The following is a 27,763-nucleotide window of genomic DNA, read 5'->3' on the forward strand; positions in this document are numbered from 1 at the left end:
GTCATTTCTATGACCTCCACACCTACCACCCACCTGTTGCCCTGAATAAAGAAGGACAGCACAGGATCACCTCTGCCATTAACCTTTATCACCTTTAGGCAGTTCCCGTTTAGGAAATTGTAAATACGAATCTTGCCATCTGCACAGGCACTGATGACTCGAAGAAAGAGAAGAACCACGTGGAGTACTTCCCTGGAAGGGAACAGAACAACGGACAGTACTCATTTTCTAATCAACTACTTGAGTTTGCTTGTAACTTACTCAGCTTATGTTATTTTTATGTAGTTGGGAGGTCATGACCTTAAAGTGATCTTTGCCATTTTTAAAGGATATGAACTATTAACCTTTATGACATAGTTATAAACTCTCCCCCAGTTCTGCAGTTATTATTCCTGAAATTTGGTCACAAAGGAGCAACAGTCAAAGCTTTATAATTGTTTTTGTTGTTGGAGGTTTGGTGCAGGTGGAGGGGACAGAGGTGGGAGGAGTTGGGAACTGTCCGTACATACCATCATAGGTTATTGGTTTGGGATATTTTTTGTTTGTTTTTTTTGGGGAGGGGTTGTTTGTTTTGGGGTCACACCTGGTAATAGTGCTCAGGGGCTACTCCTGACTCTACTCAGTCACTACTTCTGGAAGTGCTCAGTATACCGTACGTGATGCCAGGTATGGAACCAGGTCAGGCATGTGTAAAGCAAGTATTCTGCCTACTGCACTACCTCTCCCACCCCCATCATCACTTTTTTCTTGCAATTTGATTCTAGAAATGGACATCTACAAAAGTCATTATGAGATTTATTTGATGTTTTTATTTCTTTACCAGTAGAATTACTTATATAAAAGAAAGAAAAATACAAGAGGGAAAAATAATCATCTTTGTATCAACCAAAACATTGGTACTTGAGCAGTTTATTTGGTGTCATAGTTAGTGGTTTTCATTCTTATATTGAAACATCCCCAAAATACTAGAGTACTCTAGAGATGAGATTTATGAGTTCCTTCATGATAGTCAGCAGGAAAAGAAAGGCAATGAGAAGACTTAGAAAAATGTCACCAATAAAATCTTCCCTACAGCAGGTGGGCCAAATTGAACTCTAAATATTTATTTTTTTATTTTATTTTATTTTATTTATTTATTTATTTATTTGCTTTTTGGGTCACACCTGGTGACGCACAGGGCTCACTCCTGGCTCATGCACTCAGGAATCATCCCTGGCGGTGCTCAGGGGACCATATGGGATGCTGGGATTCGAACCTGGGTCGGCCGCGTGCAAGGCAAATGCCCTACCCACTGTACTATCACTCCAGCCCCATGAACTCTAAATATTTATTTTACAATAAACTTTAGAACTTTTAGAAAATAACTTAATCTACAATTCTTGTTTTCTCTTTTGTGAAAAATTACTGATTTCTGCCTCAGAGGATTACTCTCAATATTAAGTGAATTACTAAGCCCAGTACCTAATACAATAGTGGATATTATGTTCTGACACATCACAATCTTCTTTCAGGTTTTATTTCTGACCCAGAAATAATGTATCTTATTCTTTTCTTATTCTTCATCAAAATACACTTCAGAGTGGTGTTCAAAAAATGGATGGAGTCGATATTGAAGATAAAGGTATCTTCAAAGGCGACACGGAACTAAGCAATCTAGTAAAAACAGAGATCAACAAATGGGACTACATTAAACTAAAAAGCTTCTGCACCGCAAAAGATACAGTGACCAGAATACAAAGACTATCCACAGAATGGGAAAGGATATTTACACAATACCCATCAGATAAGGGGTTGATATCAATGGTATATAAAGCACTGGTTGAACTCTACAAGAAGAAAACATCCAACCCCATTAAAAAATGGGGCGAAGAAATGAACAGAAACTTTACCAAGAAAGAAATATGAATGGCCAAAAGGCACATGAAAAAGTGCACTACATCACTAATCATCAGAGAGATGCAGATCAAAACAACCACGAGATACCACCTCACACCACAGAGACTAGCACACAGCCAAAAGAACAAAAGCAACCGCTGTTGGAGAGGATGTGGGGAGAAAGGGACCCTTCTACACTGCTGGTGGGAATGCCGACTGGTTCAGCCCTTCTGGAAAACACTATGGATGATTCTCAAAAAACTAGAGGTTGAGCTCCCATTTGACCCAGCAATACCACTGCTGGGAATATATCCCAGAGATGCAAAAAAGTATAATCGAAACAACATCTGCACATGTATGTTCATTGCAGCACTGTTTACAATAGCCAGAATCTGGAAAAAACCCGAATGCCCTAGAACGGATGACTGGTTGAGGAAACTTTGGTACATCTATACAATGGAATACTATGCAGCTGTTAGAAAAAAGGAGGTCATGAATTTTGTATTCAAGTGGATCAGCATGAAAAGTTTCATGCTAAGTGAAATGAGTCAGAAAGAGAGAGACAGACATAGAAAGATTGCACTCATCTATGGCATATAGAATAACAGAGTGGGAGACTAACACCCAAGAATAGTAGAAATAAGTACCAGGAGGTTGACTCCATGGCTTGGAGACTGACCTCACATTCTGGGGAAAGGGCAACTCAGAGAAGGGATCACCAACTATAATGTAGTTGAAGGCCATGCGGGGGAAGGGAGTTTCGGGCTGAATGAGGGCTAGAGACTGAGCACAGTGGCCACTCAACACCTTTATTGCAAACCTCAACAGCTAATTAGAGAGAGAGAACAGAAGGGGATGCCCTGCCACAGTGGCAGGGTGGGGTGGGGGGAGATGGGATTGGGGAGGGTGGGAGGGATGCTGGGTTTACTGGTGGTGGAGAATGGGCACTGGTGAAGGGATGGGGTCCCGAACTTTGTATGAGGGAAGCATAAGCACAAAAGTGTATAAATCTGTAACTGTACCCTCACGGTGATTCACTAATTAAAAATAAATAAATTTAAAAAAAAACAAAACCAATAATGCATGGAGTAAAGAAGTCAAAATTCAACGCTTCCATCAAAAAGCAACAATAAAACTGGCAAAATAATTGTCAAAATCAACTTTTTAAAACTCTGAAATAATAAGTCTTATAGTAATTTAGAGTTCTATTAGACAAAAAATATTATTTAGTGCAGTAAGAACAGTGAAACTTGTGCTTAACTGTCTATTCTAGCCCAGTAGTAACCTTGAAAATAACTGCCTATACAAAATCAACACCCAAAAGTTCATGGCTTTCTTATATACAAATAATGAAAGAGAAGAGAGAGCCGTTAAAGAACAATCTGGTTCACAATAGTACCTCAGAAAATCAAGTACCTTTGAAGCAGCTTAGCCAAAGAGGTGAAGGACCTATGCAAGGAAAACTACAAAACACTACTTCAGGAATTAAAAAAAAAGGACATTAGGAAATGGAGACACATCTCCTGATCATGGATAGGGAGAATTAACATCAAAATGGCAGTACTGCCCAAAGCACTATACAAATTGTCCCTATCAGGATACCCAGGACATTTTTTAAAGAAATAGACAAAACACTCCTGAAATTTATATGGAACAATAAACCCCTACAAATAGCTAAAGCAGTCCTTGGAAAAAAGATGGGTGGAGTTACCTTCCCCAACTTCAAACTCTACTACAAAGCAGTAGTAATTAAAACAGCATGGTATTGGGATAAAAACAGACCTGCAGACCAATGGAACAGAGTTGAATATCCTTTCACAAACCCCCAAATATCACTTGTATCACTTGTAGTCCTATTGATCTTCGATTAGCTCAAGTGGGCACCAGTAACGTCTCCATTTGTCCCTGTCGGGAGCTAGTGCAGCCCAATGATATCTGCTCGCTCCAGGAATAGGAAGAGCCTCAAATAGTTCATTCAGGGGTTTGACGAAGAAATCTCACCATCTAGTTGGTGGGCGGCCACGAGGTCTTCTGACGTCCTGTTGAATCCAGTCTGTAACAGCTCTAGTCCAACAGTCGTCTCTGGATCACATTGCACGACCGGCCCATCTGATTTTTGATGCCTTGGAAAATGAGACAGCATCCCTGATTTTTGACCATTGACGGAGATCAGAACTCCGGATTCCTTCTCTCACCTGAATGAGACATGATATTCCCAGCATAGCTCTTTGGATTCCTCTTTTGGATACACAAATAGCATTCTCATCCTGCTTGCGTAGGGCCCAGGTCTCTGAGGCATATGTTAGTGCAGAAAGAATGGTGGAATCGAAAAGATGTGCCTGGAGTTGGAGGTTCTTCATCCTCTTAACCACTTTTTCTACTCTTTTGAAGGCATTCCCAAGGATGCAAAAGAGCACAGTAGAAATGACATCTGTGTCCTCTAAGCACTGCCAGGAGTGGTCCCTGAGCACAGAATCAGGAGTAAGGCCTGAGCACTGTCAGATGTAACCCCTTTGCACACACATCTATGTATATACATATATGTGTGGATATATAGATGTATAGATATGCTAAATTCTACAATTAAAAGACAGAGATTTGGAGAAAATATCACAACATCATGATCTGACTATATACTATTTACAATAGAGTCGATTTAGGTTCAAAAATATAAATTGCTTGAAAGTAAAAAAATGCTCCATACCAAGGAAAAGTACTATACTAATATCACACAAAAAGACTTACAAAAGTTACAAAAGACTTACAAAAGAAAAATTATGTTTATCATAATCATAAAAGGAAGAAATTATCAAGAGATATAATAATTATGAATGCATAAGCATGTAACAAGCGTTCCAAAATGTGTGACGCAAACAAACAGAATTACAAGGGAAAGCAAATAAGCCAACAATCAGAATACACATTGCAATACCGCAATTCAACTAAGGAATAGAATCTGACTGGAGATCAGCATGGAAACAGCATATAAGCAAGATTAAATGAATTATGTTTTCAAGTCACAATGGAATTAATTTAAACATGCGTAACAGAAGGAAATTTTGAAAATTCATTAATGCATGAAAATTAAACAACATGCGCTTAGTCACTGAGTAAAAGAATTCCAAAACAAAACATTTTGAGATGAATAAAAGAATTTAAATATCAAAATTTATGGGATTCAGCTAAAGTAGAGCTTAACAGAAAATTTACAGCACATTTTCCAATAAATAACCTCACCTTTCACTTTAAGAAATTGTTAAAGGAAATTTTAATTAAATCCAAACCAAACTTAAGGAAGTGAAATAACGCTTACAATAAAAATCATTGAGGCCCCCGGGTGCCATCTTGGCACACACAGCAGCGACAAGTTCTGGAGGGCACCAGAGCACTGGAGATTTCTCTGGGTCCCAGACCGAGCTGATTTCACCAGGGCACCCCAGTTGGAGCAGGTGCAGTTTCCCCACCTTCTCCAGATGGAATACTGGCGATCATGAGCTTACACAAGCAAGACTCCAGTATTTGGCTTTCAGAACTAAGTCTGCAAACTGCATGGTGGCAGTGGAACATTGCAGTCTCAGCCCAGCTTCTTGACCACTCCTGATGATGGAAGTCACACCTACAACCCGTCCCCCCAGCGCCATCTTGGCGCACCAACAGCTCCTGCCCAGAAACTCCCAATTGAATCCCAAAATGGAATAGCTCCCTACAAAGATGTCTCTGGAACCCAACCATTTATAATCTTAGAATTTCAGAAGTGCACTGCATAAGCCTCTCATGATATGCAAAATGAGCAACGGAAAATAAATGATGTAGCATCTGCCCCTGGAAGGCAGGCTTAAATGGTGGTGGGAAAATTCAAGCAAAATATAATGCCCCAAAAACAGAGAGAGAGAGAGTATCTGAGCAACTGTCTACCATAGAGGTAGGGTGAGAACTGTGGTGGAAGGTGGGGCTGGCGGGTGGGGGGGTGTCAAATAATGGGGATGTTGGTGTTAGAAAGTTTGCACTAGTGGAGGGGTGGGTGTTTGATCATTGGTTGAATCTCAAACATAAAAGGTTTGTAACTCTCACAGTGGTTCAATAAAAATTTTAAAAAATTTTAAAAATCATTGAAATGTGAAATTGAAAATAGAGAAAAATCATTAAACCAACAGTTGGTACTTTGAAGCATCAATACACCTTCCACTAGACACTTAAGAAATATTTACATCCTCTTAGGGGTGGAATGATTTTAGGGGAACAATGGTAGCTTCAGGTACAATAATGCAGTTCTGTTTGCCTAACGTGTTGATGCTGCCTTGTATTTGTCTCCATTTTGTGGCTTCCAGTGCTCCACTTTTTTAGATGGCACCAAACAAAAGTGCTGTATGAAATTCTATAACTCTTTCTGCTGGTACAGTCTGACCACAGTCTGACCAATGTAATAGAGTTTGGGTCACCGTGAGTTAAGTGCTTCAGTGCGTTAAGGAAGGTAGTTTTCTGGGATGTTAAGTACTGAGTGACTTTTTTTTCCTGAAAATAGGGTAGAAGGTGGTTGTAAAAAAAAAAATAGGGCAAGAGGCTAAGCAAATTTGGGAACCTCTGATTTAGTCTGATCATAAAAACAGGAAAGAAAAGTTCAATTATTAAAATTAATGAAGCAGAGAAAATTACTACTGACTATTGTAAATATTCTGTTATTAGATAAATTGGTGATGAGTACAAAAGATTAATATACTAAAATTCATTAAATTTTTACTGCAAATGATTAGTTCCCAGTTCCCCAATGTTTAAGTTGTAAAAATTCATAATATAAGATATAGAAAAGATACTAAGAATAGTTTTCTTAAAAAAACACACTAGAGTGCAAAAGCTTTTCCACAGATCATTTTTTAAGTTTATTTATTTTATTGAATCACCCTGTGGAAAGTTACAAAGCTTTCAAGCTTATGTCTCAGTTATACAATGCTCGAACACCCATCCCTTCACCAGTGCACATATTCCACCACCAAAAACCCCTGTATAACTCCCACTCCCCACCCTCCACCCCCCACCCCACCTGAGTAGCTGATAAATTTCACTTCACTTTCTCTTTACCTTGATTACATTCCATATTTCAACACAAAACTCACTATTGTTGTTGGAGTTTTCCCCCAAAAAAAACAGCCCTGCTGAAAAGGAAGCATTTGATAATTAGTTTTCCATTGCTGAGAATGAAGAGATATGAAGCGGTTTGGGATTTCTGTATTTTAGTATTTTAGTAACTAAGTCCAGGGAAATTTATGTTAGAAATTGAATCATTTCCCTTCCTGGAGCAGCATGGGGCTCTGGCTTAGTTCACAGTCTAGAGACATTTCTGCAAGCAGCTGCTGGTACCAAAAGTAGTCTTAGCTGGCCTCTGGATCGTGGTTGATCAGCCGCAGAACGGCCACAAAAATGTGTGGGCACCCAGGTCGTATCTGGGCAGAGAGCGTGCCAGTATTGCCCTCATCCCGAGATTATGCACGAGTCCCGCTGTTGCAAGTTCATACCTCTTTTTTTTTCCTTCCCACGCCTCCAAGTTCATACCTCCTTAATGGTCCTTATAAAATGGCGGATGCCATGACATCTTTCCCCGAAAAGGGCAAAAAGGCCAAGAAAGAAAGACCTTTCCTCTCCTTGGCCAGCGTGGGGCTATGGCTTAATTCACAGTCTAGAGACATTTCTGTACAGATCATCATTTCTATCAGCTCTATTTTGTATTCTCTAATTTAACTCCTCATAGCCATTAAACATTTTGTGCAACATCTTATCTTAAATAAATATATCAGATTAATAGAACTAAAGGAGAAACAGAAATTATATGTCTTTTTCATCTATGACATATTCAAAAGATGGGTATGCATTCTAATCATTAGAACTCTCCAGAAAAGCAATCTGTTAGAAATGTTTATTGAGCACTTACATATATAAGCACTATGAGTAGAATGAGGTGTCCTATTAGCAAGAGCATTGACCATTTTCTCCAGATATTTAGGAATTTGCTCTGAACTACCAGATATTATGACCCAATATGCAAGTTGGCACTGTAGTTCAATGGGAATTAAAGCCATCTAAGAAGGACCCATAGCTGAAGTGAAGTGAGAGACTCCATGGATTGATCAAAAAGCAACCAAAGTGCAGGAACAAATTATTTTTCTATAACTCAATTAAACCCTGCTGAATTGTACTTGAAGGTTTTTTAATGTATGATTACAATTTTCAAGTAACGGCCGACCCGGGTTCTATTCCTCCGCCCTTCTCAGAGAGCCCGGCAAGCTACCGAGAGTATCTTACCCCCATGGCAGAGCCTGGCAAGCTACCAGTGGCATATTCGATATCCAAAAAAAGCAGTAACAACAAGTCTCACAATGGAGATGTTACTGGTGCCTGCTCGAGCAAATCAATGAGCAATGGGGATGACAGTGACAGTGATCATAAAATTTGACTTCCTCTTTACATGGCAAGAGACTTCCTAGTAATCTAAGACATGGATTGCCATTTACGGGGACCTTTCTGAGTTCCACTCATCTACAATGCAGTCATATACTACAGACAGAGTAGATACACATATAGACTCCTAAACGCAACTGCCACACAAGATTTATATGAGGGATTTAATAATCACAGGATCATTAAAAAACTTTCCTCAAGAGAGATAACCTGAAAGATTCGTTTATTATTTTTTATTTTTTTATTAGTGAATTCTGTGGGGTACCATTACAGACTTACAAACTTTCGTGCTTGCATTTCAGTCATACAATGATCGAGTACCCATCTCCCCACCAGTGCCCATTTTCCACCACCAATGGTCCCAGCATCCCTCCCACCCTTCCACCCCGTTTCCCCACCCACCCCAACCGCCTCTGTGGCAGGGCATTCCCTTTTGCTCTCTCTCTCTCTCTCTCTCTCTCTCTCTCTCTCTCTCTCTCTCTCTCTCTCTCTCTCTCTCTCTCTCTCTCTCTCTCTCTCTCTCTCTCTCTCTCTCTCTCTCTCTCTCTCTCTCTCTCTCTCTCTCTCTCTCTCTCTCTCTCTCTCTCTCTCTCCCCCTCTCCCTCTCCCTCTCCCTCCCTCCCTCCCTCCCTCCCTCCTTTTTGGTGCTGTGGTTTGCAGTAGAGGTATTAAGTGGTCATCATGTTCGGTCTGTAGTTACTTTCAGCACACCTCTCCCATCCCAAGTGGGCCTTCCTACCACCCTTTACTTGGTGGTCCTTTCTCTATCTGAGCTGCCTTTTCCCCGAGCATGCGAGGCCAGCTTTTTTTTTTTAATTTTTATTTTATCACCATGTGGAAAGTTACAAAGTTCTCAGGTTTATGTCTCAGTTATACAATATTCAAACACCATCCCTTCACCAGTGCCCATATTCCACCACCAAAATCCCCAGTATACCCCCCGCCCCGCCCCCCACCCCCAACTGTATAACTGATGAATTTCACTTCATTTTCTCTTTACCTTGATTACATTCCATATTTCAACACAAAACTCACTATTGTTGTGGGAGTTTTACCCACAAGACATCCCTACTAAGGAAGCATTTGATAATTAGTTTTCCATTAAATGATTGTATGTTTTCTGTTTTTAGAACGTGGCTGCGCGGTTCGGATGTGTCCCAGTCCCGCATCCCGGAGCCATGTTAGTTGCTGCTCAGTGTCACCAGGGCTCCATCTGGAGAAAGTGTGGTGGCTGCACCTCCTCCGTCCAGATCCCCGGTGTTGGAGGCCAGCTTTTAAGCTGTGGAGTAATCCTACTGGTACTTTTATTCTTTTAACCAACTGGGATAACGTTTTTTATTCTCTTTTTATTATTCACTTAAGAAAACAAGCATTGCACGCATATGCTGCGTGAGCCCATGTACTGCTTGTGCCCACGTGGCCGAGTACATGTGGTGCCCGAGCACATGTGTCGCCCGCATCTCCCCCCTTGAAATGTGTACTTTCATGCTTTCATGTCCAGTGCTAAGATGTGTGTAGAGCTCTCTCCACCCTTGGAGAAGCCCGCATTCTCTCTTGAGCCTGTTATTCTTACTATTCTCTCTCCCACTTATCCCTTCCTCCTTCCCTCAGAAACCTCTAAATAAAATCTGTTTATTTCAAAAAAAAAAAAAAGAAAGAAAATAAGCATTACTTATGTAGTGAAGGAATGAATTAGAGAAGCCTGAATGAATTAGGACATGGCAGAGCCATTAACCACACTGCCCTTTCCAAATAAGGCCAGATATAACTTCAAACTATTTTTAATTGACTTCAAGAAACTACTATCACTAAATCAGAATTGAAATTATAATTTGGAATCCATTTGCTCCCTAAAATAGAACCTAATGTTTGGACTTTTAAGTTCCCTCTTAAATTCCCTCTTTAATCCTTTACGTATTTTTATTTATTAGTAGCAATTAAAAGTAATAAATTTTGAAAGCAATAAAATTAATAATACAATACTATTAATAATGGTTTCTTATGCACATAGTTCCTATACCACACCCTACAATAGTTGTTTTTAAACCTTTGATGCCTAAGTAATCTTAACTTTTGTAAACCAGCTTAGTGAGGTAAAAATTAATTAAAAATTTAAATTTACTAGAATTGGCATTATTCTTCTATTATCTATACATTTTTAGTAGGCATTATATGTAAATTTTTATATGTAAATTTATATGTAAATTTTTGAGACATCACATGTCTCAAAAATATAAAATTTCTAAAACTTAAAAATCCACATCTAAAATTGTTATTTCTTGAGAAGGCAGCAGGAGAGGAAGAAAGTGAATAACCAATAAGGAAACATGATAAATGGAAGATAGGAAAGCAGAAATGGGTGAGGTGCAGAGAAACAAAAGTAGGGTCTGCCAAAAATTGAAATCTAGGCAATGATTAGACAGAGCACCACATTCATCAGTCAGAATTTCCTGGTACCTACTTTGGATGCTTGAAGGCCATGAGGCATCGCTCATATTTTCCTACCATGCTCCAGGCCATGACCAGACCATCAGAACTTCCTGAGAGTAGATGCCACTGGTCAAAGTACAGACATCTCACAGCTCCTTCGTGACCAAAGAGAGACTGCAAAAAAAAGATGCAACAGTTTTCAAGCGATTCATTGCTAATATTGTGAGTCCTCAAAGGTCTAGAGCTATTTGTTTAGACTAATTCTAATACCATACTCAATATCATTCTCTTGGTATTGGCCTAAGTAGAATTTTCTTATGTTCACTCCCCAGTTAAGGAGAAATGTGATCATAAAGAAAGCCTTGTTTCTAGTAGGACCTGTTGCTGAGGAAGACCTTCCTGGAATACCAAAGAAGACCAGAATTCGCCATTTTTGCTGCCTGAAGGTGAATGGTAAGCTCATACTCAACTCCTTACCAGGACCCAGAGGACCATCTGGAGCACCCTGTGTTGACATCTGGTTTGATTATGGTGATAATATTGGTTGCTGAAAATACTTTGGACAAGTCAAAAGTTTCTTACTTTCCTGTTTTCTTTGCACAAATTATGCATCATACCACCACCTGTTGGATTCAGGAAGTTTCAAATCCAACAAAACTGTATTCTTGAGTATCCGATTTCTTTGAACATTTTCATCTCTGACCCCATATCAGAATCAGAGTATAATATTTGGGAAGATAAAAAGTTTCTGTATCTGTTGCTATGAAAAGACATTGGAGATACATATGTTGTATTGAGTCGGAATACAGATTTCCTCCAGTGCCCTCATGACATGGCCTTCTTTTTTTGTTTGTTTGTTTTGTTTTGTTTGTTTGGGGACCACACCTGTTGATGTACAGGAATTACTTCTGGTGTTGCACTCAGGGATCACTCCTGGCATACTTGGGTATGTCATGTGAGATATCAGGGATTCAACCATGGTGGGCCACGTGCCAGGCAATTGCCCTACCTCCTGTTCTGTCTCTAATGCCCCCTCTTTTGTTTTTTCAAAGCAGGTGTTTACCTTTGGCTTTTCAAGACTGTTATTTTAGTAACTACATCTCAGCATCATAGGAGTGGTTTAAGGTGCTATATAGGGCATACCGTTCATCTCCTCCAATATGTTACCATTGGGTTTGTTCTCTCCATCACTCTTCCCCTTACATCTTTCTCACCTTTATTAGTTGGGCTGTGACAATGTTCCACACTTTGACTATTCCTCGCTCACAGCCGCTCACAATGTAGGTGTCATTGATCCTAATGGCCAAAATGGGATCTTTTTGTTTCAAGGTCTTGAGGCACTTCCCTGTATCTAGGTCCCATTCTGAATGGAAAAGGGAGAGAAGTGTGAAGAAACTAACAGGGAATGAAGGAGGATTAGGGCAGAGTCCTATATTTTTTGGCAGAAGATAATACTAGCTAAGACTAATAAGTCAGACCTCAGATCTACCTAGTCTGCCACCCATGTGTGCTCATGTGTAGCTCCATATATGAGGAAACAGTTCTCTGACCATAAATCTTGGGAGAGCCAGCCATGCATAATATTGTTTCCCCTGCTTTATAAAGTTATTACCAATGTTCATGTCTTGTGTGCTATTATCATAGAAATAATTATGCTCTATGTGGTAGTTTAAATCAAATGAAAATATTAATTATAAACATTCTTTATGGAACTTGAATTACTGCTTAGTGTCCTTTTGTTTCACCTTAAAGGACTCCATTTAGCATTATAAAACATGTTCACTACTGATACTTTGTTTTCTATTAGCTAGAAATGTCATTTAATCTATCAATTATTGTGATATATACATATTCCTTGCTCCTGACATACTTGGGTATGTCATGTGAGATATATATATGTGTATGCATATATCACATATATATGTGTGTATATATATATAGAATTCTTGCTGATAGTTCCCTGGATTAATTTTTTTTAAGTTGGGCGGAAACTATTTAAGGTTGTTGTTTCTTTTCTTAACCCAAGCTGGTGGGAAGAGCCCAAGGGAAGCTAGAAAACTAATGACCAGGGACAGGGTTCAAGTGAAATTAGACATCTTTTGATACTGATACTTCTTCATTGCATATTTCATGCATCAATTTTGACTTTTTAGTGATTACATTAAGTACTGGCTGGAGCAATAGCACAGTGGGTAGGGAGTTTGCCTTGCATGCAGCCGACCCGGGTTCAATTCCTTGTTCCCTCTTGGTGAGCACAGCAAGCTACCGAGAGTATCCTGCCTACACGGCCGAGCCTGGCAAGCTACATGTGACATATTCGATATACCAAAAACAGTGACAAGAAGTCTCACAGTGGAGACGTTACTGGTGCCTGCTCGAGCAAATCATTCTTCCTTTCCCCCCTGCTCTCTTGCTCTTATAGGTGCTACAGTGCTACATTAAGTATGTGGCAGAATCTCCTACCCATGCCAGGTTGTCTTTACCGGGGCACCTCGGAGTGGGGCAGGTTGAGTTTCCCTCCCCACCCAAAGCAGAGCTCCAGCAGCTGAAAAGAACCCAACCACAGCCATGCTCAAGGCCACTCTCCACATGCTCGGATGAGCCTCACCCATGAAGGAACTGACAGTGGAACCCAGGTATGGGGGACCCGTGGCTGAGATCTCTAAGCCTGCTTGGATTGGAACTGGGTGTCCTCTATTCAGGTATCCTGTTTTCTAGTAGCTTGGCAGCCACACCCACAAACCACCCCTGGTGCCATGTAATCCCATCAACAGCCAAGATCCAGAGACTATAAAACAAAGCTCCTAGAAGAGAGCAACACAGTTTTTCCTCTTGGAGAGCCCAGAAAGCTACAGAGAGTATCCTGCTTGCACGGCAGAGCCTGGCAAGCTATTCGTGATGTATTTGATATGCCAAAAACAGTAACCAGAGCAGGCCTTATTTCCCCGGATCCTGAAAGAGCCCCCAATGCGGCAGCATTGAGAAGGACAAGTAAGGAAAGGCTGCTTAAATCTCAGGCTCTTCGTGTTCCTGGAGCGAGCAGATGCCATTTGGCTATGCTAGCACATGACATGGACAAGTGGAGATGTTACTGGTGCCCGCTCAAGCAAATCGATGAATAACGGAATGACAGTGATATACTAAGTATGTATATCTATGACCTAGATTTTTTTAAGACTCTCAAACAGTCAAAAAACCTGTTCTTGGTATAGGAAATAACCAAGGACAGAGGAAATAGTATAAAATTAGGATAAAAGAAAAAACATTTGTGGGCTGGAGCAATAGCACAGCGGGTAGGGAATTTGCCTTGTACACAGCCGACCCGGGTTCGATTCCCAGCATCCCGTATGGTCCCCTGAGCACCACCAGGAGTGATTCCTGAGTGCAGAGCCAGGAGTAACCCCTGTGCATTGCCAGGTGTGACCCAAAAAGAAAAAGAAAAAACATTTGCACTGAAATTAAAAATGAATGGAACATCAGAGTTCTATTCACCTCAAGAAATGCCAATATAATTTATAGATATATAGATACATAAACTGATAAGAACGGATACTACACTTGATCTTAACCAAATAGCTGAGAAGCTTGGGAACCCAGCATCTGTAAGAGCAATAGAGAAGAGGGAAAAGGAAGAATGATCTAAAGGTACACAGGATCTCCTGGGATGCCATCCTGACAGCAGAAAGAACAGGGCAACTCAGTCTTAGCATGAATAGGTTGAGTGAGAACAATGAAGCCACAGAATGAAATGAACAGATAGAAACCTTCTAAGCATAATAAAATACTACAGGTTTTCTATTGGCAAGAACACATCTATATATTAGTACTTTTAAATTTTTTATCTCTGTAGCAGCACTTGAAGATCCAGGCCACTCCTGGTGATACTCAGCCTGGCAGTGGAAGTCTCAGGCCTGGTGTTATGGTGCAGCGTGGGCCAACAGAGGTAGGCCTCAAAAATGAGGCTCCCATAGCCATGCCACTGGACTCCACACCAGGCTGTTTTCACTCGAGGCGCCCCAGAGGAGGGCGGGTGAGAGCCCTCCCCACCCCAAGGGACCCAGCCCCAGCAGCTGACCTCCACTACCCAACCACTGCCATGCTCCAGGCCACTTCCCACATGCTCTGGCCGAGCCTCATGCATAAGTGAAGTCCCACATAACCCAGGTAATGCAGAACTTTGTGATATTGGACTCTGGGCTCAATGGTACCCAGAAGCAGAGATCCTCTGCCTGCTTCCCCCAGTCTTCTGCGACCCAGGGGTCATACCCATAAGCCACCTCCTATTAGCGCCAGATAATCTCATTGGCCACCATCCAGAACTCATGGCTGCTTCTCCCAGAAGGGAGCATAAAATGAGGCCCCCATAGCCATGCTACCGGACTCCGAGCCAGGCTGTTTTCACTTGGGGCACCCCAGAGGGGGGCGGGTGAGAGCCCTCCTCCCACCCCAAGGGACCCAGTCTTGCAGCAAACCTCCACTACCCAACCACTGCCATGCTCGGGCCGAGCCTCACGCATAAGTGAACATATTTCGGGACCACACAGCTGTTTCATGGCCACGCGACATCATCATAAAGGGAAATAAATATATATGCTTCTCCGAGAGTCTGGCAAGCTACCTACAGTATCCCACCAGCATGGAAGAGCCTGGCAAGCTCCCCGTGGCATATTCAATATGCCAAAAACAGGAGCAATAACAGGTCTCATTCTCTTAATCCTGAAAGAAGCCTCCAATTGTTGGGAAAGAGGAGTAAGGAGAGGCTGCTAAATTCTCAGGGCTGGGATGAATGGAGACGTTACTGGCTCCTGCTCAAGTAAATCAATGAACAACGGGATGACAGTGATACAGTGGTAGATACATAAGCAATAGATTCTGGTTTCCATTTGGCAGTGTTCCTGGGTCAGGGAAACCATGTGCAGTGCTGAAGGCCAAACTCAGTTTTGACATGTGTAAGCAAATGCTTTACTCATGGTACTGTCTCTCTAGCTTGTAATCCTATTAAATATCCTGCCTGTCTCTGTTTTAACATCTTGAGTGCCTTGGGTTTAACAACATGATAAAAAGTATGCCCACTCAACTTCCTGCTTACAAAGGTATAAAACAGAGTTGAAGGTCTAGCCTCTCTTTGTTAGCAACCCACTCTGAGGCCCCTCTTGCCTGGAGCTTTCTTTCTCTCCATAAATCTGCTTTGGTTCACCATTTTCATTTCATCTCTTGCTTGTAATCTTCAGTGGCTGGAGGGAAAAAGCTTGCAGCAGTAAGAACAGTATCATGGTCCAAAATACTATGTTCAAAAATCTTTACTGTAGATGCACATGTACCAGATACTGTGAAATGTTGCAGTTGTGCATTATAGGAATGTCTGCCAGCGGTGCTGGCTTAGTAAGGGAAAATTGGAACTTCTGCACAAACCCAGAGACATAACACCAGGATATATGCCTAATTACCCAGTAAAAGATGTTGGGGCTGGACTGAGCTACAAGGATGAGCCTAATTCTTAACTATAAGTTAAGAATTTGATCATGGACAATGTTGTCGTGATCCAAAAGTAACGACGAGACAAGGACGCTGCTAGGGATAGGAAAGACTAATCTGGCCTGAGCACTGTAGTCTGAGACCGAGATGGCCCCAGGAGAGTAATTCTATAACTTAATGCATCTCTTACTGTGTCCATACAAAATGATTAATATTATGAAGGCTTATATGTTTGTTGGACAAGGAGAGGAGAAACATACTTATGGGATTCCGCCCTTTGGTGGGTTGTCCTGCTGAAAGAGAATCTGTCCTAGAAGCAGCATCCCCTGAAGGAAAGAACTTTACCCATATTGATTGTAACCACACTTATGTGTAAGCCCAAACCCCTCATGCTTGGTGGTTAACTAGGCTGTAATAGTGGGCTGAGAGTTCCAGTGACAGATCCAGACCCAGATTCAGAGCGAGAAGGGATGATTTCCTGTAGACAGTATTCCATGTATGCTTGTATTAACCCATCTATGAGACTCCTCGGGGAGGAAGTTTTTATTTTTTCAGAGCCCAAGTAGGTGTTTGAATGCTGGTGACTTGTCATCAAGCATGGGAGGAGAATCCAATAATGGGAGCATTGTCAACTGATGGATCAAGAGATTCCTTGGCCTGTTCATTGCTACTATCAATGGGGAATCATTGCAGTGACATCAAAAATGGTCATGGCAGACATAGCTCTGAAGCAAGGAACATTGACTGTGGAATTCGTCCAGAAATAGCATGAGAACTCTGGGAAATCATGGACTACTCAAAGACAAATTGACTGAACTGTAGTCTGAATTGGCTGATGTTTCTTGAATTGTTACTTTGCTTGGTGAATAGTCAACGAGTCTCCCCTTAAGGTGTTTTTAAAATGTGATTGGAATACTGCCTTTGTCTATATAACACATGTGCTGTATAATGTGATTGAGTTTTCATGGGATAGAGTAAAAACATCTGTTTATGCATAAGAAAATAATAGTTAGAATATTGACTTATAAATTCATGGTACCTGCAAAAACTGTTTTTCTGGCATTGGATTTTCAGAATTATGGCAAAAGATTTCTGATGATTTAATTTCTTTTAATTCTAAGAAACTGCTGGGAAGATCTGTGAGAATAGGTGTTCTGTTATTGTTATTGGCCATTTTTGTGCCTAGCATTTTACTTTAAGGATAAGGGATTGGAAGTTAAAATTCAAAAAGGAAAGGCAGCTTAAATTGTTACTATGGTTAAAACCCATCATAAACAAAAAGGGGGAGATGTTGGGGCTGGACTGAGCTACCAGGATGAGCCCAGTGGTTTGGATGAGGTTGAACATATTCTATTGGCTGCCTTAGTAATAATTTTCTAATTATAACAAAATTGTCGGTCTTCCTTTTCTCACAGATCCCGGGTTCTGCTTAAGCCTGTTTGTGGTCAGTACGCAGATCCTGGGTACTAAGCCTGTTTGTTGTCAGTATGCAGATCCTAGGTACTTAGCTTGTTTGCTGTCAGTATGTAGATCCTACATTGTTTGTTTTCCCGTATGCAGAAGAACTTTATGTGATATTCCCGTAACTCCTTTGGTGACTGTATTGCACCCTTAAGAGTTTCCATGATCCAGTCCTGCATACCAGAGCCGTATTAGTAGTAGCTCAGTGTCACCAGGGCTCCATCTGGAGAAGGTGTGCTGGCTGTACCTTCCCCGTCTGGCACCCTGGTGTTGTTGGACCGGTCTGGGGTCCAGATCATTCTCCGGCCTGTGGGTGCTGCTGGAATGGCCTGGATTCTTCACTGCTGATTATGGCAAGATGGCACCGAGGGCGGGTTGAGGGCGTGACTTCTGGTGGCCGGGGCGAATTGGAGACTAGGCTGGCAAAATATATGCTATGGAACGGCTCCACCACCCCTGAACATCCATTATCCCAGAGGCACAGAAACCAATCTCAGAATGCAGCGGCTTTTGGTAGATATACTCCTGGACTCTGAACTAAGCTACAGCCCGTGCAGCCCCGGGAGGGGAAGGGTTTCTGTTCCTCGGCCTTTTCTCCCCAGGACAGCATGGTGACCGCCACCATTCAGAATCAGTTGGACAGAGAGGTAGGAATTTGCAGTGATGGGACAGGCTGCATGGGGAATCTTGCGATGGGGGAGGCAGAACCAGCCCTGCCTCCTGCCCAAATGAGACCCCAGCGGTCACCCATGGACAGCTCCTCCGCTCCTGAACAGCCATGATCCGAGCGCCACAGAAACCAATCTCGGAATGCAGCGGCTGCTGGCAGAAATACCTCTGGACTTAATACCAGAATTTCAAATCTGGGTAGCCGCTTCGTGACCATGCACCATCATATGCTCTTTGTTACCAACAACAGAAAACATACAATCTAATGATGTCATTCTGACAGGTCTGACTGTTGGGGGTAAAACACCACATAATGATAGTGAGTTTCCTGTCAAAATTGAATGTAATCAAAGTAAGGAAAGAGTAAAGTGCTAATCATCTGCCACACAGGCAGAGGGGGAGTTGGAGGGGGGTATGCTGGGGTTATTGGTGGTGGAACATGTGCACTGGTGAAGAGATGGGTGTTTGAGCATAGTATGACTGAGACTCGATCCTAAAAGCCCAGTAACTCAATTAAAAAATAAATTTAAAAAATAAATTTTTTTAAAAGAGTTTCCATGATCAATAAAAGGAGATTATGGGGCTCTCTACCTTTGTCTAAGAGTCATAGAGAACCTAGACCCTTCATGGCATGCATTTCTTCCGCGTTCCTTATCTCAGCGCCTCTGACTGCACGAAAGCTCACCCAACAAAAGACATTTAACTATGGCAGACTCCAAGGTGAATAGAACCTCCCCCACTCCTACGAGTATACAGGCTTGCTATAAATATCACCACCTTTTGCTTTCTGTAGCTTTTAGTCTTTTGAATAGATTACATGAATTACTTCCTGTAGAAAGACAGAACTGATGAGGTCCAGCAAACTCTGCCCCTGCTGCTTTCCCCCAGTAATATACTCACACATACTAGTCCCAGGTCCACAGTCCTTCTCAACTATTAGAGGACTTTTCTGCCTTCATCTTTAAACCATCATCCTTTCATTCCTCTGCTCTGTTTCTCAAAGCCATCAAGGCCATGAGACATTTCATCACACTGATGAAGAAGTAGGAAGTAATGTTTTAAGTAGATCTGAGTATTTGTAAATATAACACCACATTATTGTTCCTTTCTACATCTCTTTTTTCCACCCCAAACCTTAGTGATTTCTTAAGGCTTTCCTTATTTTTCTTTTTCAATTTATGTTTTTAGTTGAAGCACTGTGTTGTATAGAAAGGACCTAATGGGGGTGGGAGGGAGATGGGGTGGGGGGAGGGATACTGGGTTTATTGGTGATGGAGAATGGGCACTGGTGGAGGGATGTGTTTGTGAACATTGTATGAGGGAAAAACAAGTTCTAACATGTGTGAATCTGTATCTGTACCCTCATGGTGATTCACTAATTAAAGAATAAAATTTAAAAAAAGTTCATAAAATTACATGTAATAAAAGCTCTAAATACTAAAAAAAAAAAGAAAGGACTTAATGCTTACAATGATCCAGCACCACACCCTCCATTAGTGTCTGCTTCTCTCTACCATTGATTACAGGATACCCTTACATACACCTTACCTCCACACCCACCGTTAGTAAATTAAGTTCTGTAGGCCAATTCTTAGCTTTTATCATTTTTGATAAGTTGTTATTCCCATGCTATGTTTCTTCGTATCCCACATATAAAATAATTCTATATCTGTCCCTTCTTTTTTTTGACTGACTTCACTCAACATGATGCCTTCCAATACCATCCACATGGTATAATTGGCATAATTTTACTTTTTCTTTTTTAAAAAATTTATTTTTTAATTAGTGGTTCATCATGAGGGTACAGTTACAGATTTATACATTTTCATGTGTGTGTTTCCCTCATACAATATTTGAGAACCCATCCCTCCACCAGTGCCCATTCTCCACCACCAATGAACCCAGTATCTCTCTCACCCTCTAATCCTATACCCCTACCCCACCCGCCTCTGTGACAGGGCATACCCTTTTGTTCTCTCTCCTTTTTTTTTTTTTTTTTTTTTTTTTTTTTTTTTTTTGCTTTTTGGGTCACACCCAGCGATGCTCAGGGGTTACTCCTGGCTTTGCACTCAGGAATTACTCCTGGCGGTGCTTGGGGGACCATATGGGATGCCGGGGATCGAACCCGGGTCGGCCGCGTGCAAGGCAAACGCCCTACCCGCTGTGCTATCGCTCCGGCCCCGTTCTCTCTCCTTTTGAGTGTTGTGGTTTGCAATAGGTGTATTGAGTGGCCATCGTGTTCAATCTATAGTCTACTTTCAGCATGCATCTCCTTTCCCGAGTGGGTTCTCCAACCACATTTTACTTGGTGTCCCCTTCTCTATCTGAGCTGCCTTTTCCCCCAGCATGTAAGACCGGCTTCCAAACCATGGAGCCAACCTCCTGGTACTTATTTCTACTATTCTTGGGTATTAGTATCCTACTCTTTTATTTTATATTCCACAGATGGGCACAATCTTTCTATATCTGTCTCTCTCTTTCTGACTCATTTCACTTAGCATGATATTTTTCCATGTTTATCCACTTATATGAAAAGTTCATGACTTCATCTTTTATAACAGCTGCATAGTATTCCATTGTATAGACATAGCAAAGTTTCTTTAACCAGTCATCTGTTCTAGGGCACTCGGGTTTTTTCCAGATTCTGGCTATTGTAAACAGTGCTTCAATGCACATATAAGTGCAGATGTCATTTCGACTATACTTTTTTGCTTCTCTGATATATATTCCCAGAAGAGGTATTGCTGGGTCGAATGGGAGCACAATTTCTAATTTTTTGAGAAGCGTCCATATTCTTTTCCAAAAGGGCTGAACCAATCGGCATTCTCACCAGCAGTGTAGAAGGGTCCCTTTCTCCCCACATCCTTGCCAACAGCAGTTGCTTTTGTTCTTTTGAATGTGTGCCATTCTCTGTGGTGTGAGGTGGTATCTCATAGTTGTTTTGATCTGCATCTCCCTGATGATTAGTGATGAAGAGCATTTTTTTCATGTGCCTTTTGGACATTTGTATCTTTTCTTTGGGAAATTTTCTGTTCATTTCTTCGCCCCATTTTCTGATGGGGTTGGATGTTTTCTTCTTGTAGAGTTCAACCAGTGCCTTACATACCCTTGATATCAAACGATTATCGGATGGGTATTGGGTGAATATCCTTTCCCATTATGTAGGTTGTCTTTGTATTCTCGTCACTGGATCTTTTGTGGTGCCTAAGCTTCTTAATTTAATATAGTCCCATTTGTTTATCTCTGTTTCCATTTGGTTGGTCAGTTGCGTGTCATCTTTGAAGATACCTTTAGCTTCAATATCGTGGAGGGTTTTGCCAACCTTGTCTTCAATGTACCTTATGGACTGTGGTCTGATATTGAGGTCTTTAATCCATTTTGATCTGACTTTTGTGCATAGTGTCAGGTCGAGGTCTAAGCCCATTCTTTTGCATGTGGTTGTCCAGTTATGCCAGCACCATTTGTTAAAGAGGCTTTCCTTGCTCCACTTCACATTTCTTACTCTCTTACCAAAGATTAGATGATCATACACTTGGGGTTGTGTGTAGGGATAGTCCACCCTGTTTCATTAGTCTTGGCTCTGCCTATGTTCTAGTCCCATTGCTGTTTTAATTGGTATGGCTTTGTAGTGAAGTTTAAGGTTGGGGAGGGTGATGCCTCCCATCGTCTTTTTCCCAAGAATTGTTTTAGCAATTTGTGGGCCTTTGTTGTTCCACATGAATTTCAGGATTGCTTGATCCATTTCTTTGAAGAATGTCATGGGTATCCTTATAGGGATTGCGTTGAATCTTTATACTATTCTGAGGAGTATTGCCATTTTGACAATGTTGATTCTCCCTAGCCATGAGCAGGAGATATGTTTCCATTTCCTCATGTCTTCTTTTATTTAATGGAGTGGGGTTTTATAGTTTTCTTTGTAGAGGTCCTTTACTTCCTTGGCTAAGCTGATTCTGAGGTACTTGATTTTCTGGGGCATGATTGTGAATAAGATTGGTTTTTTTCATGTCCCTTTCCTGTCTCATTGTTTGCATATAGGACGGCCATGGACTTTTAGGTATTGATTTTATAGCCTCCAACTTTACTGTACAGGTCTATTGTTTCTAAGATAATTTTACTTTTTCTTATAACTGAATAATACTTCATTATTTACATATACCACGGCTTATTTTTCTCATCATTATTTTTCTTAGAAAATTGAGTTATTGGATAGCTACCTGCAAAAAAAAATGAACTCTGACCTCTGTCTAATGCCAGGCACAAAAGTCAGATCAAAGTGGATTAAAGACCTCAATATCAAACATGAATCTATAAGGTTCATAGAAGAAAATGTAGGCAGAACTCTCCATGACATTGAAGCTAAAAGCATCTTTAAGGATGAAACAGCACTGACCATGCAAGTGGAAGCATACATAAACATATGGGACTACATCAAACTAAGAAGCTTCTGCACTTCAAAAGAAACAGTGACCAAAATACAGAAAGAGCCCACAGAATGGGAAAGAATATTTACTCAATACCCATCTGATAAGGGATTAATATCCAGGATATACAAAACTCTGGTAGAATTGTATAAGAACCTCCAACCCCATCAAAAAATGGAGAGAAGAAATGAACAGAAGTTTCCTCAAAAAAGAAATACAAATGGCCAAAAGGCACAGGAAAATATGCTCCACATCGCTAGTCATCAGGGAGATGCAAATAAAAACAATGAGATATCTCACACCACAGAAACTGGCACACATTCAGAAGAACAAAAGCAACCAGTGCTGGCGTGGATGTGGAGTGGAGAAAAAGGGACGCTCCTTCACTGTTGGTGGGAATGTCGACTGGTCCAGCCTTTCTGGAAAACAATACAGACAGTGCTCAAAAACTAGAAATTGAGCTTCCATATGACCCCGCAATACCACTTCTGGGAATATATCCCGAGGATGCGAAAAAGCACAGTAGAAATGACATCTATACCTATATATTCATTGCAGCACTGTTCACAATAGCCAAAATATGGAAACAACCCGAGTGCCCTAAAGCTGATGACTGGTTAAAGAAACTTTGGTACATCTACACAATGGAATACTATGCAGCTGTTAGGAGAGATGAAGTCATGAAATTTGCTTATAAATGAATAGATATGGAGAGTATCATGCTAAGTGAAATGAGTCAGGAAAAGAGGGACAGACATAGAGGGACTGCACTCATTTGTGGGGTATAAAATAACATCATATGAGGCTGACACCCAAGGACAGTAGATACATGGGCTAGGGGGATTGCTCCATAGCTGGAAGACTGCTTCATGAGTGGAGGGGAGAAAGCAGATGGAATAGAGAAGGGATCACTAAGAAAATGATGGCTGGAGGAACTAGTTGAGATGGGAGATACATGCTGAAACTGATAATGGACCATACATGATGACCTCTCAATGTCTGTGTTGCAAGCTATAATGTTCCAAAGAGAGAGAGTATGGGGAATATTGTCTGCCATAGAGGCAGGGGGAGGGTGGAAAAGGGGGTGTGTACCCGGGATATTGGTGGTGGGGAATGTGCACTGGTGGAGGGATGGATGTTTGATCATTGTGAGATTGTAACCCAAGCATGAAAGCTTGTAACTATCTGATGGTGATTCAATAAATTTTTTTTAAAAAATCAGTTTTAGACAAGGAAAAAAAAAGAAGATTGAGTTATTTCCAGATTTTGGCTATTGTAGGTAGTGCTGCAATGAACAAAGAAGTGCAAATGTCTTTTTGAAACAGTAGGCTTGTGCCCTTGGGTAGATGCTAAAAAGTAATATTACTGAGTCATATGGAAGCTTAATTCTTCAATTTTAAAAATATTATCCACGTCTTTTGTTAAGCTAATTCTCAGTTACTGTATATTTTTAGGTCAATTATGAATTTTTTAATCTCTCTTCTATTTCATATTTTGCAAATAGAAATGCCATAGATTTCTGCATATTGATTTTGTAGCCACTGTACAAGTTTATTATTTTTAGGAGTTTGTTTAATCGTTAGGATTTTCTAAGTAAATATGTCATCTACAAATGGTGATGGTTTGACTTATTCTTTTCTGACCTGTATCTCCTTAAGGACTTTCAATTCTACGTTGAATAGTAGTGGTCAGAGTGGGCAACTTTTACTTCTTCCTGATCTTAGAGAGAAGGCTTGAATTTTTCACCATTGAGGTATGATGTTCTGTGGCCATTGTTCTGTGGTACATATTATAAACATACTGAGAAAATTTCTTTCTATTCCCGTTTTAAATGAATGCTTGGTGGATGCTGTCATTGCTCTCTCTGTGTCTATTGATATCACGTGGTTTTTTCTTTGTATTTTTATGGTGTATTACATCAATTTTTTGCATATATTAAACAATCCTTGCATTCCTAGGACAAATCCTACCTGATCATGATGAATAATCCTTTAATGTATCATTGAATACAGTTTACAAGTATTTTGTTATGCATCTTTGCATCTATGTCCATCGGGGATACTAGTCTTTAACTTTTCTGGTAATGTCCCTGCTTTTGCTATCATCATAATGTTTGCCTCATAGAAGCTATTTAGGAGGATTTCTGGTTCTTCCAATTTTGGAAGAACATGAGAAGTATTGAAGGTAAGCTTTCTTTAAAGGTTTGAAACAACTTACTAGTAAACCCTTCTAGGCCCTGGCTTTTGATTTTTGTGGGTGTTTTTTGATTATTATTTTAATTTTCTTCCTAGTAATTGGTCTGTTTAGGTACTGTTTTTTCTTGATTTAACTTTCAGAGGCTATTATAAACCAAAAAAAAAAAAAAGTTCATTTCTTCTAGGTTCTCCAATTTTGTGACATAAAGGCTTTCAGAAAAATCAATGGTATTCATTTGAATTTCTATGATATCTATTGTAACATCTCCCTTTTCCCTTTATGATTCAAGACCTGACTACTCTCTTTATTCACTTCTTATTGAAGATTTAATCTATCTTCATAAGTGATGACACTTAACTGTCATTGAGGGAGCACTGACCAGCAGAGACATTCCTTGACCTGCTTCCTGCAAACGCTACTGAGATCTCATCAAGAAGCCCATACTGACGCCACGGGGTTCTCAAGGGCTCATAAAGCCCCATGAAGGTCCTAAACCATCAGTGGACCAATGTGTGCATTGCATCAGGTTTCCCAGCCTTTGCTATTATATCTTTGCTGTTGTGCAGCTTCAGGCAACAAGGCATGTGCTCCTAGCTGTGGCCACGCCCCAATAAAATTTTGATAAGCATTAAATCTGCATTTCCTATTATTTTTTTCATGTCATAAAAGATCTGTCCCCTCTGGGCTGGGTTTATTTTTTCCATTCTATGAAACAGGTAGAAACCAGTCTTAGCCCAGAGACCCTCTAAGACAAGCACAGAAATCATTGATCATAAGCAATATCAAATAAATTATTGAGCACCTGCTAGGGGGGCAGGTTTAAGGGGTTGTTGGGATAATTGGAGACAGTGGTGGAGGGAAAGTGTAATGGCTGTGGGATTGGTGTTGGAATATTGAATGCCTGTAATAAATCATCATGTACCAACTTTGTAAACCACAGTGTTTATATAAAGTGAAGTGAGGAGATTTACATATGTAGGTCTTACCTATTCCTTGTAAACTCCAAAATATATTAACACAGAATGGCTTTTAAAATGTTATTAAGGATAGGTGAGACATGATTATTACCATGAGATCACAATCACAATCACAATATCCCGCTAATCACCAATTTCTTGGGCGGGCTCAGTAACATCTCATTTCGTCCTTTCCCTGAGATCTTAGAAGTCTACTTCGACTTGGCCCTCCTAAAGATGTTGCACTGGGGGCTCTTCAGGGTCAGGGGAATGAGATCCAGCTTGTTACTGGATTTTGCCTATAAATACACCATGGGGAGCTTGCAAGGCTGTCCCATGGGGGCGGGAAACTCTCAGAAGATTGCCAGTTTCTCCTAGAGGGAGAAGTAGGCTAAAGATATCGTGCAGCCGCAAGCGGCCGCACACTTCTCAGAGCTTGCTTTTAAGTCTCTGGATGTTGACCGTTGATGGGATTACACACACCTGGGTTCTTCTGCCAGTACCTTCATGCATGAGGCCTATCCAAACGTGTAGAGAGGAGCCTCCAGCATGGCTGCAGCTAGGTTCCCGTGGTCTTCGGCCGCCAGGAGCTCTGCTTGGGGTGGGGAGGGAAGCTGGAGCCCATCCCCTCCGAGGCCGGCCTCTAAAAGCCACAGCTCAGCTCAGTTAAGAGATTACCATGAGATACAGTTATAAAATAAAATGTAATGTAAAAAACTAAAAAAAAAAAAGCAGCCCATACTAAACATATCAGCTTTCTGTTGCTATTGCAGCAAGTTACAATCTTATTTGCTAAAACTACAAATGTATTAGTTTACAGAAGTCCAACATACGCTCACAAGTTAAATTCATGGTGTCAACTGGACTTGTATAAGCGCCGGAGATCTCTCCGGGCCCCATACCAAGCCAATTTCACCTGGCATCCCAGATGGGGCAGGTGCAGTCTCCCGGCCTACTCCAGATGGAATCCCAGTGACCAAGAGCTTCCACAAGCAAGGCCCAGGTATTTGGGTCCCAGGACTGAATCTCCAGGCCGCATGGCAGCAGCAGACCTGGGCTGTCCCTCCCCAGGTCCCTGCCCTCCCAGCAGACTGGCTGCCATGCCCACAATTTACCTCTAGGTGTAGGCTCCCAATTGAATCCCAAAATAGATTAGTGCCATACAGAGATGTCTCTGGAACCCAACCATTTGCAATCTAAAAATTTACATTTACAATCACAGCTGTGTGAGCTCTCATGATATTCAAAATGAGTAATGGAAAATGAATTATTCAGTGTCTGCCCCTGGCAGGTAGGCTTGAATGGTGGTGGGAAATTTTGAGCAAATCATCATGGCTAAAATTAGAGAGTATTAGGGAAATTGTCTGCCATAGAGGCAGGATGAGGACTGGGAGGGGGAGGTCAGGTTATACAGAGGGATACTGGGGAGGTTGTTGGTGAAAAATGTGCACTGTGGAGGGATGAGTGTTCTATAATTCTATGGCTGAATCTCAAGCATGAAAGCTTTGTTACTCTATCTCACAGTCATACAATTTTTAAAAAAAGTAATGTGAAGTTCATGTCCAATTCAATCAGCTTAATCAATGGCTGAACAAATAGCAGCACTCCTACATTAATGGGGGAAAAAAAGGACTGTATATCCTCAAAAAGAGTCTATGAAAGAATCAGTTTCCTTGTCTTTTCATCAACATTCCTTGACTCGTAAGTCCTTCCTATGTTTTCAGTCAGTAATATTGCATGACTCTGACTGTATCACTGTCATTCCATTGCTCGTCGATTTGCTTGAGCAGGCGCCAGAAATTTCTCCATTATGACACTTATTGTTACTGT

At 41.0% G+C, this 27,763-nt stretch overlaps 1 protein-coding gene and 1 pseudogene across 1 annotated transcript in view; both read right to left on the reverse strand.

Annotated features, from left to right (window-relative positions):
• The window catches only part of FBXW10B (F-box and WD repeat domain containing 10B), a 55,357-nt gene that overhangs the window by 8,045 nt on the left and 19,549 nt on the right, over positions 1 to 27,763 (reverse strand). Inside the window, exons 9-11 of the mRNA XM_055143582.1 lie at positions 11,970 to 12,118; positions 10,787 to 10,929; positions 34 to 192 (exon numbers count right to left, since the gene is read on the reverse strand). Coding sequence (XP_054999557.1) covers positions 34 to 192; positions 10,787 to 10,929; positions 11,970 to 12,118 — 451 coding nt within the window. The remainder of the gene's footprint in view (positions 1 to 33; positions 193 to 10,786; positions 10,930 to 11,969; positions 12,119 to 27,763) is intronic.
• LOC129406412 (U2 spliceosomal RNA) lies at positions 14,106 to 14,343 on the reverse strand (annotated as a pseudogene).

This window comes from Sorex araneus, chromosome 6, assembly GCF_027595985.1.
Source record: "Sorex araneus isolate mSorAra2 chromosome 6, mSorAra2.pri, whole genome shotgun sequence".
In the NCBI taxonomy this organism is placed as follows: Eukaryota; Metazoa; Chordata; class Mammalia; order Eulipotyphla; family Soricidae; genus Sorex; species Sorex araneus.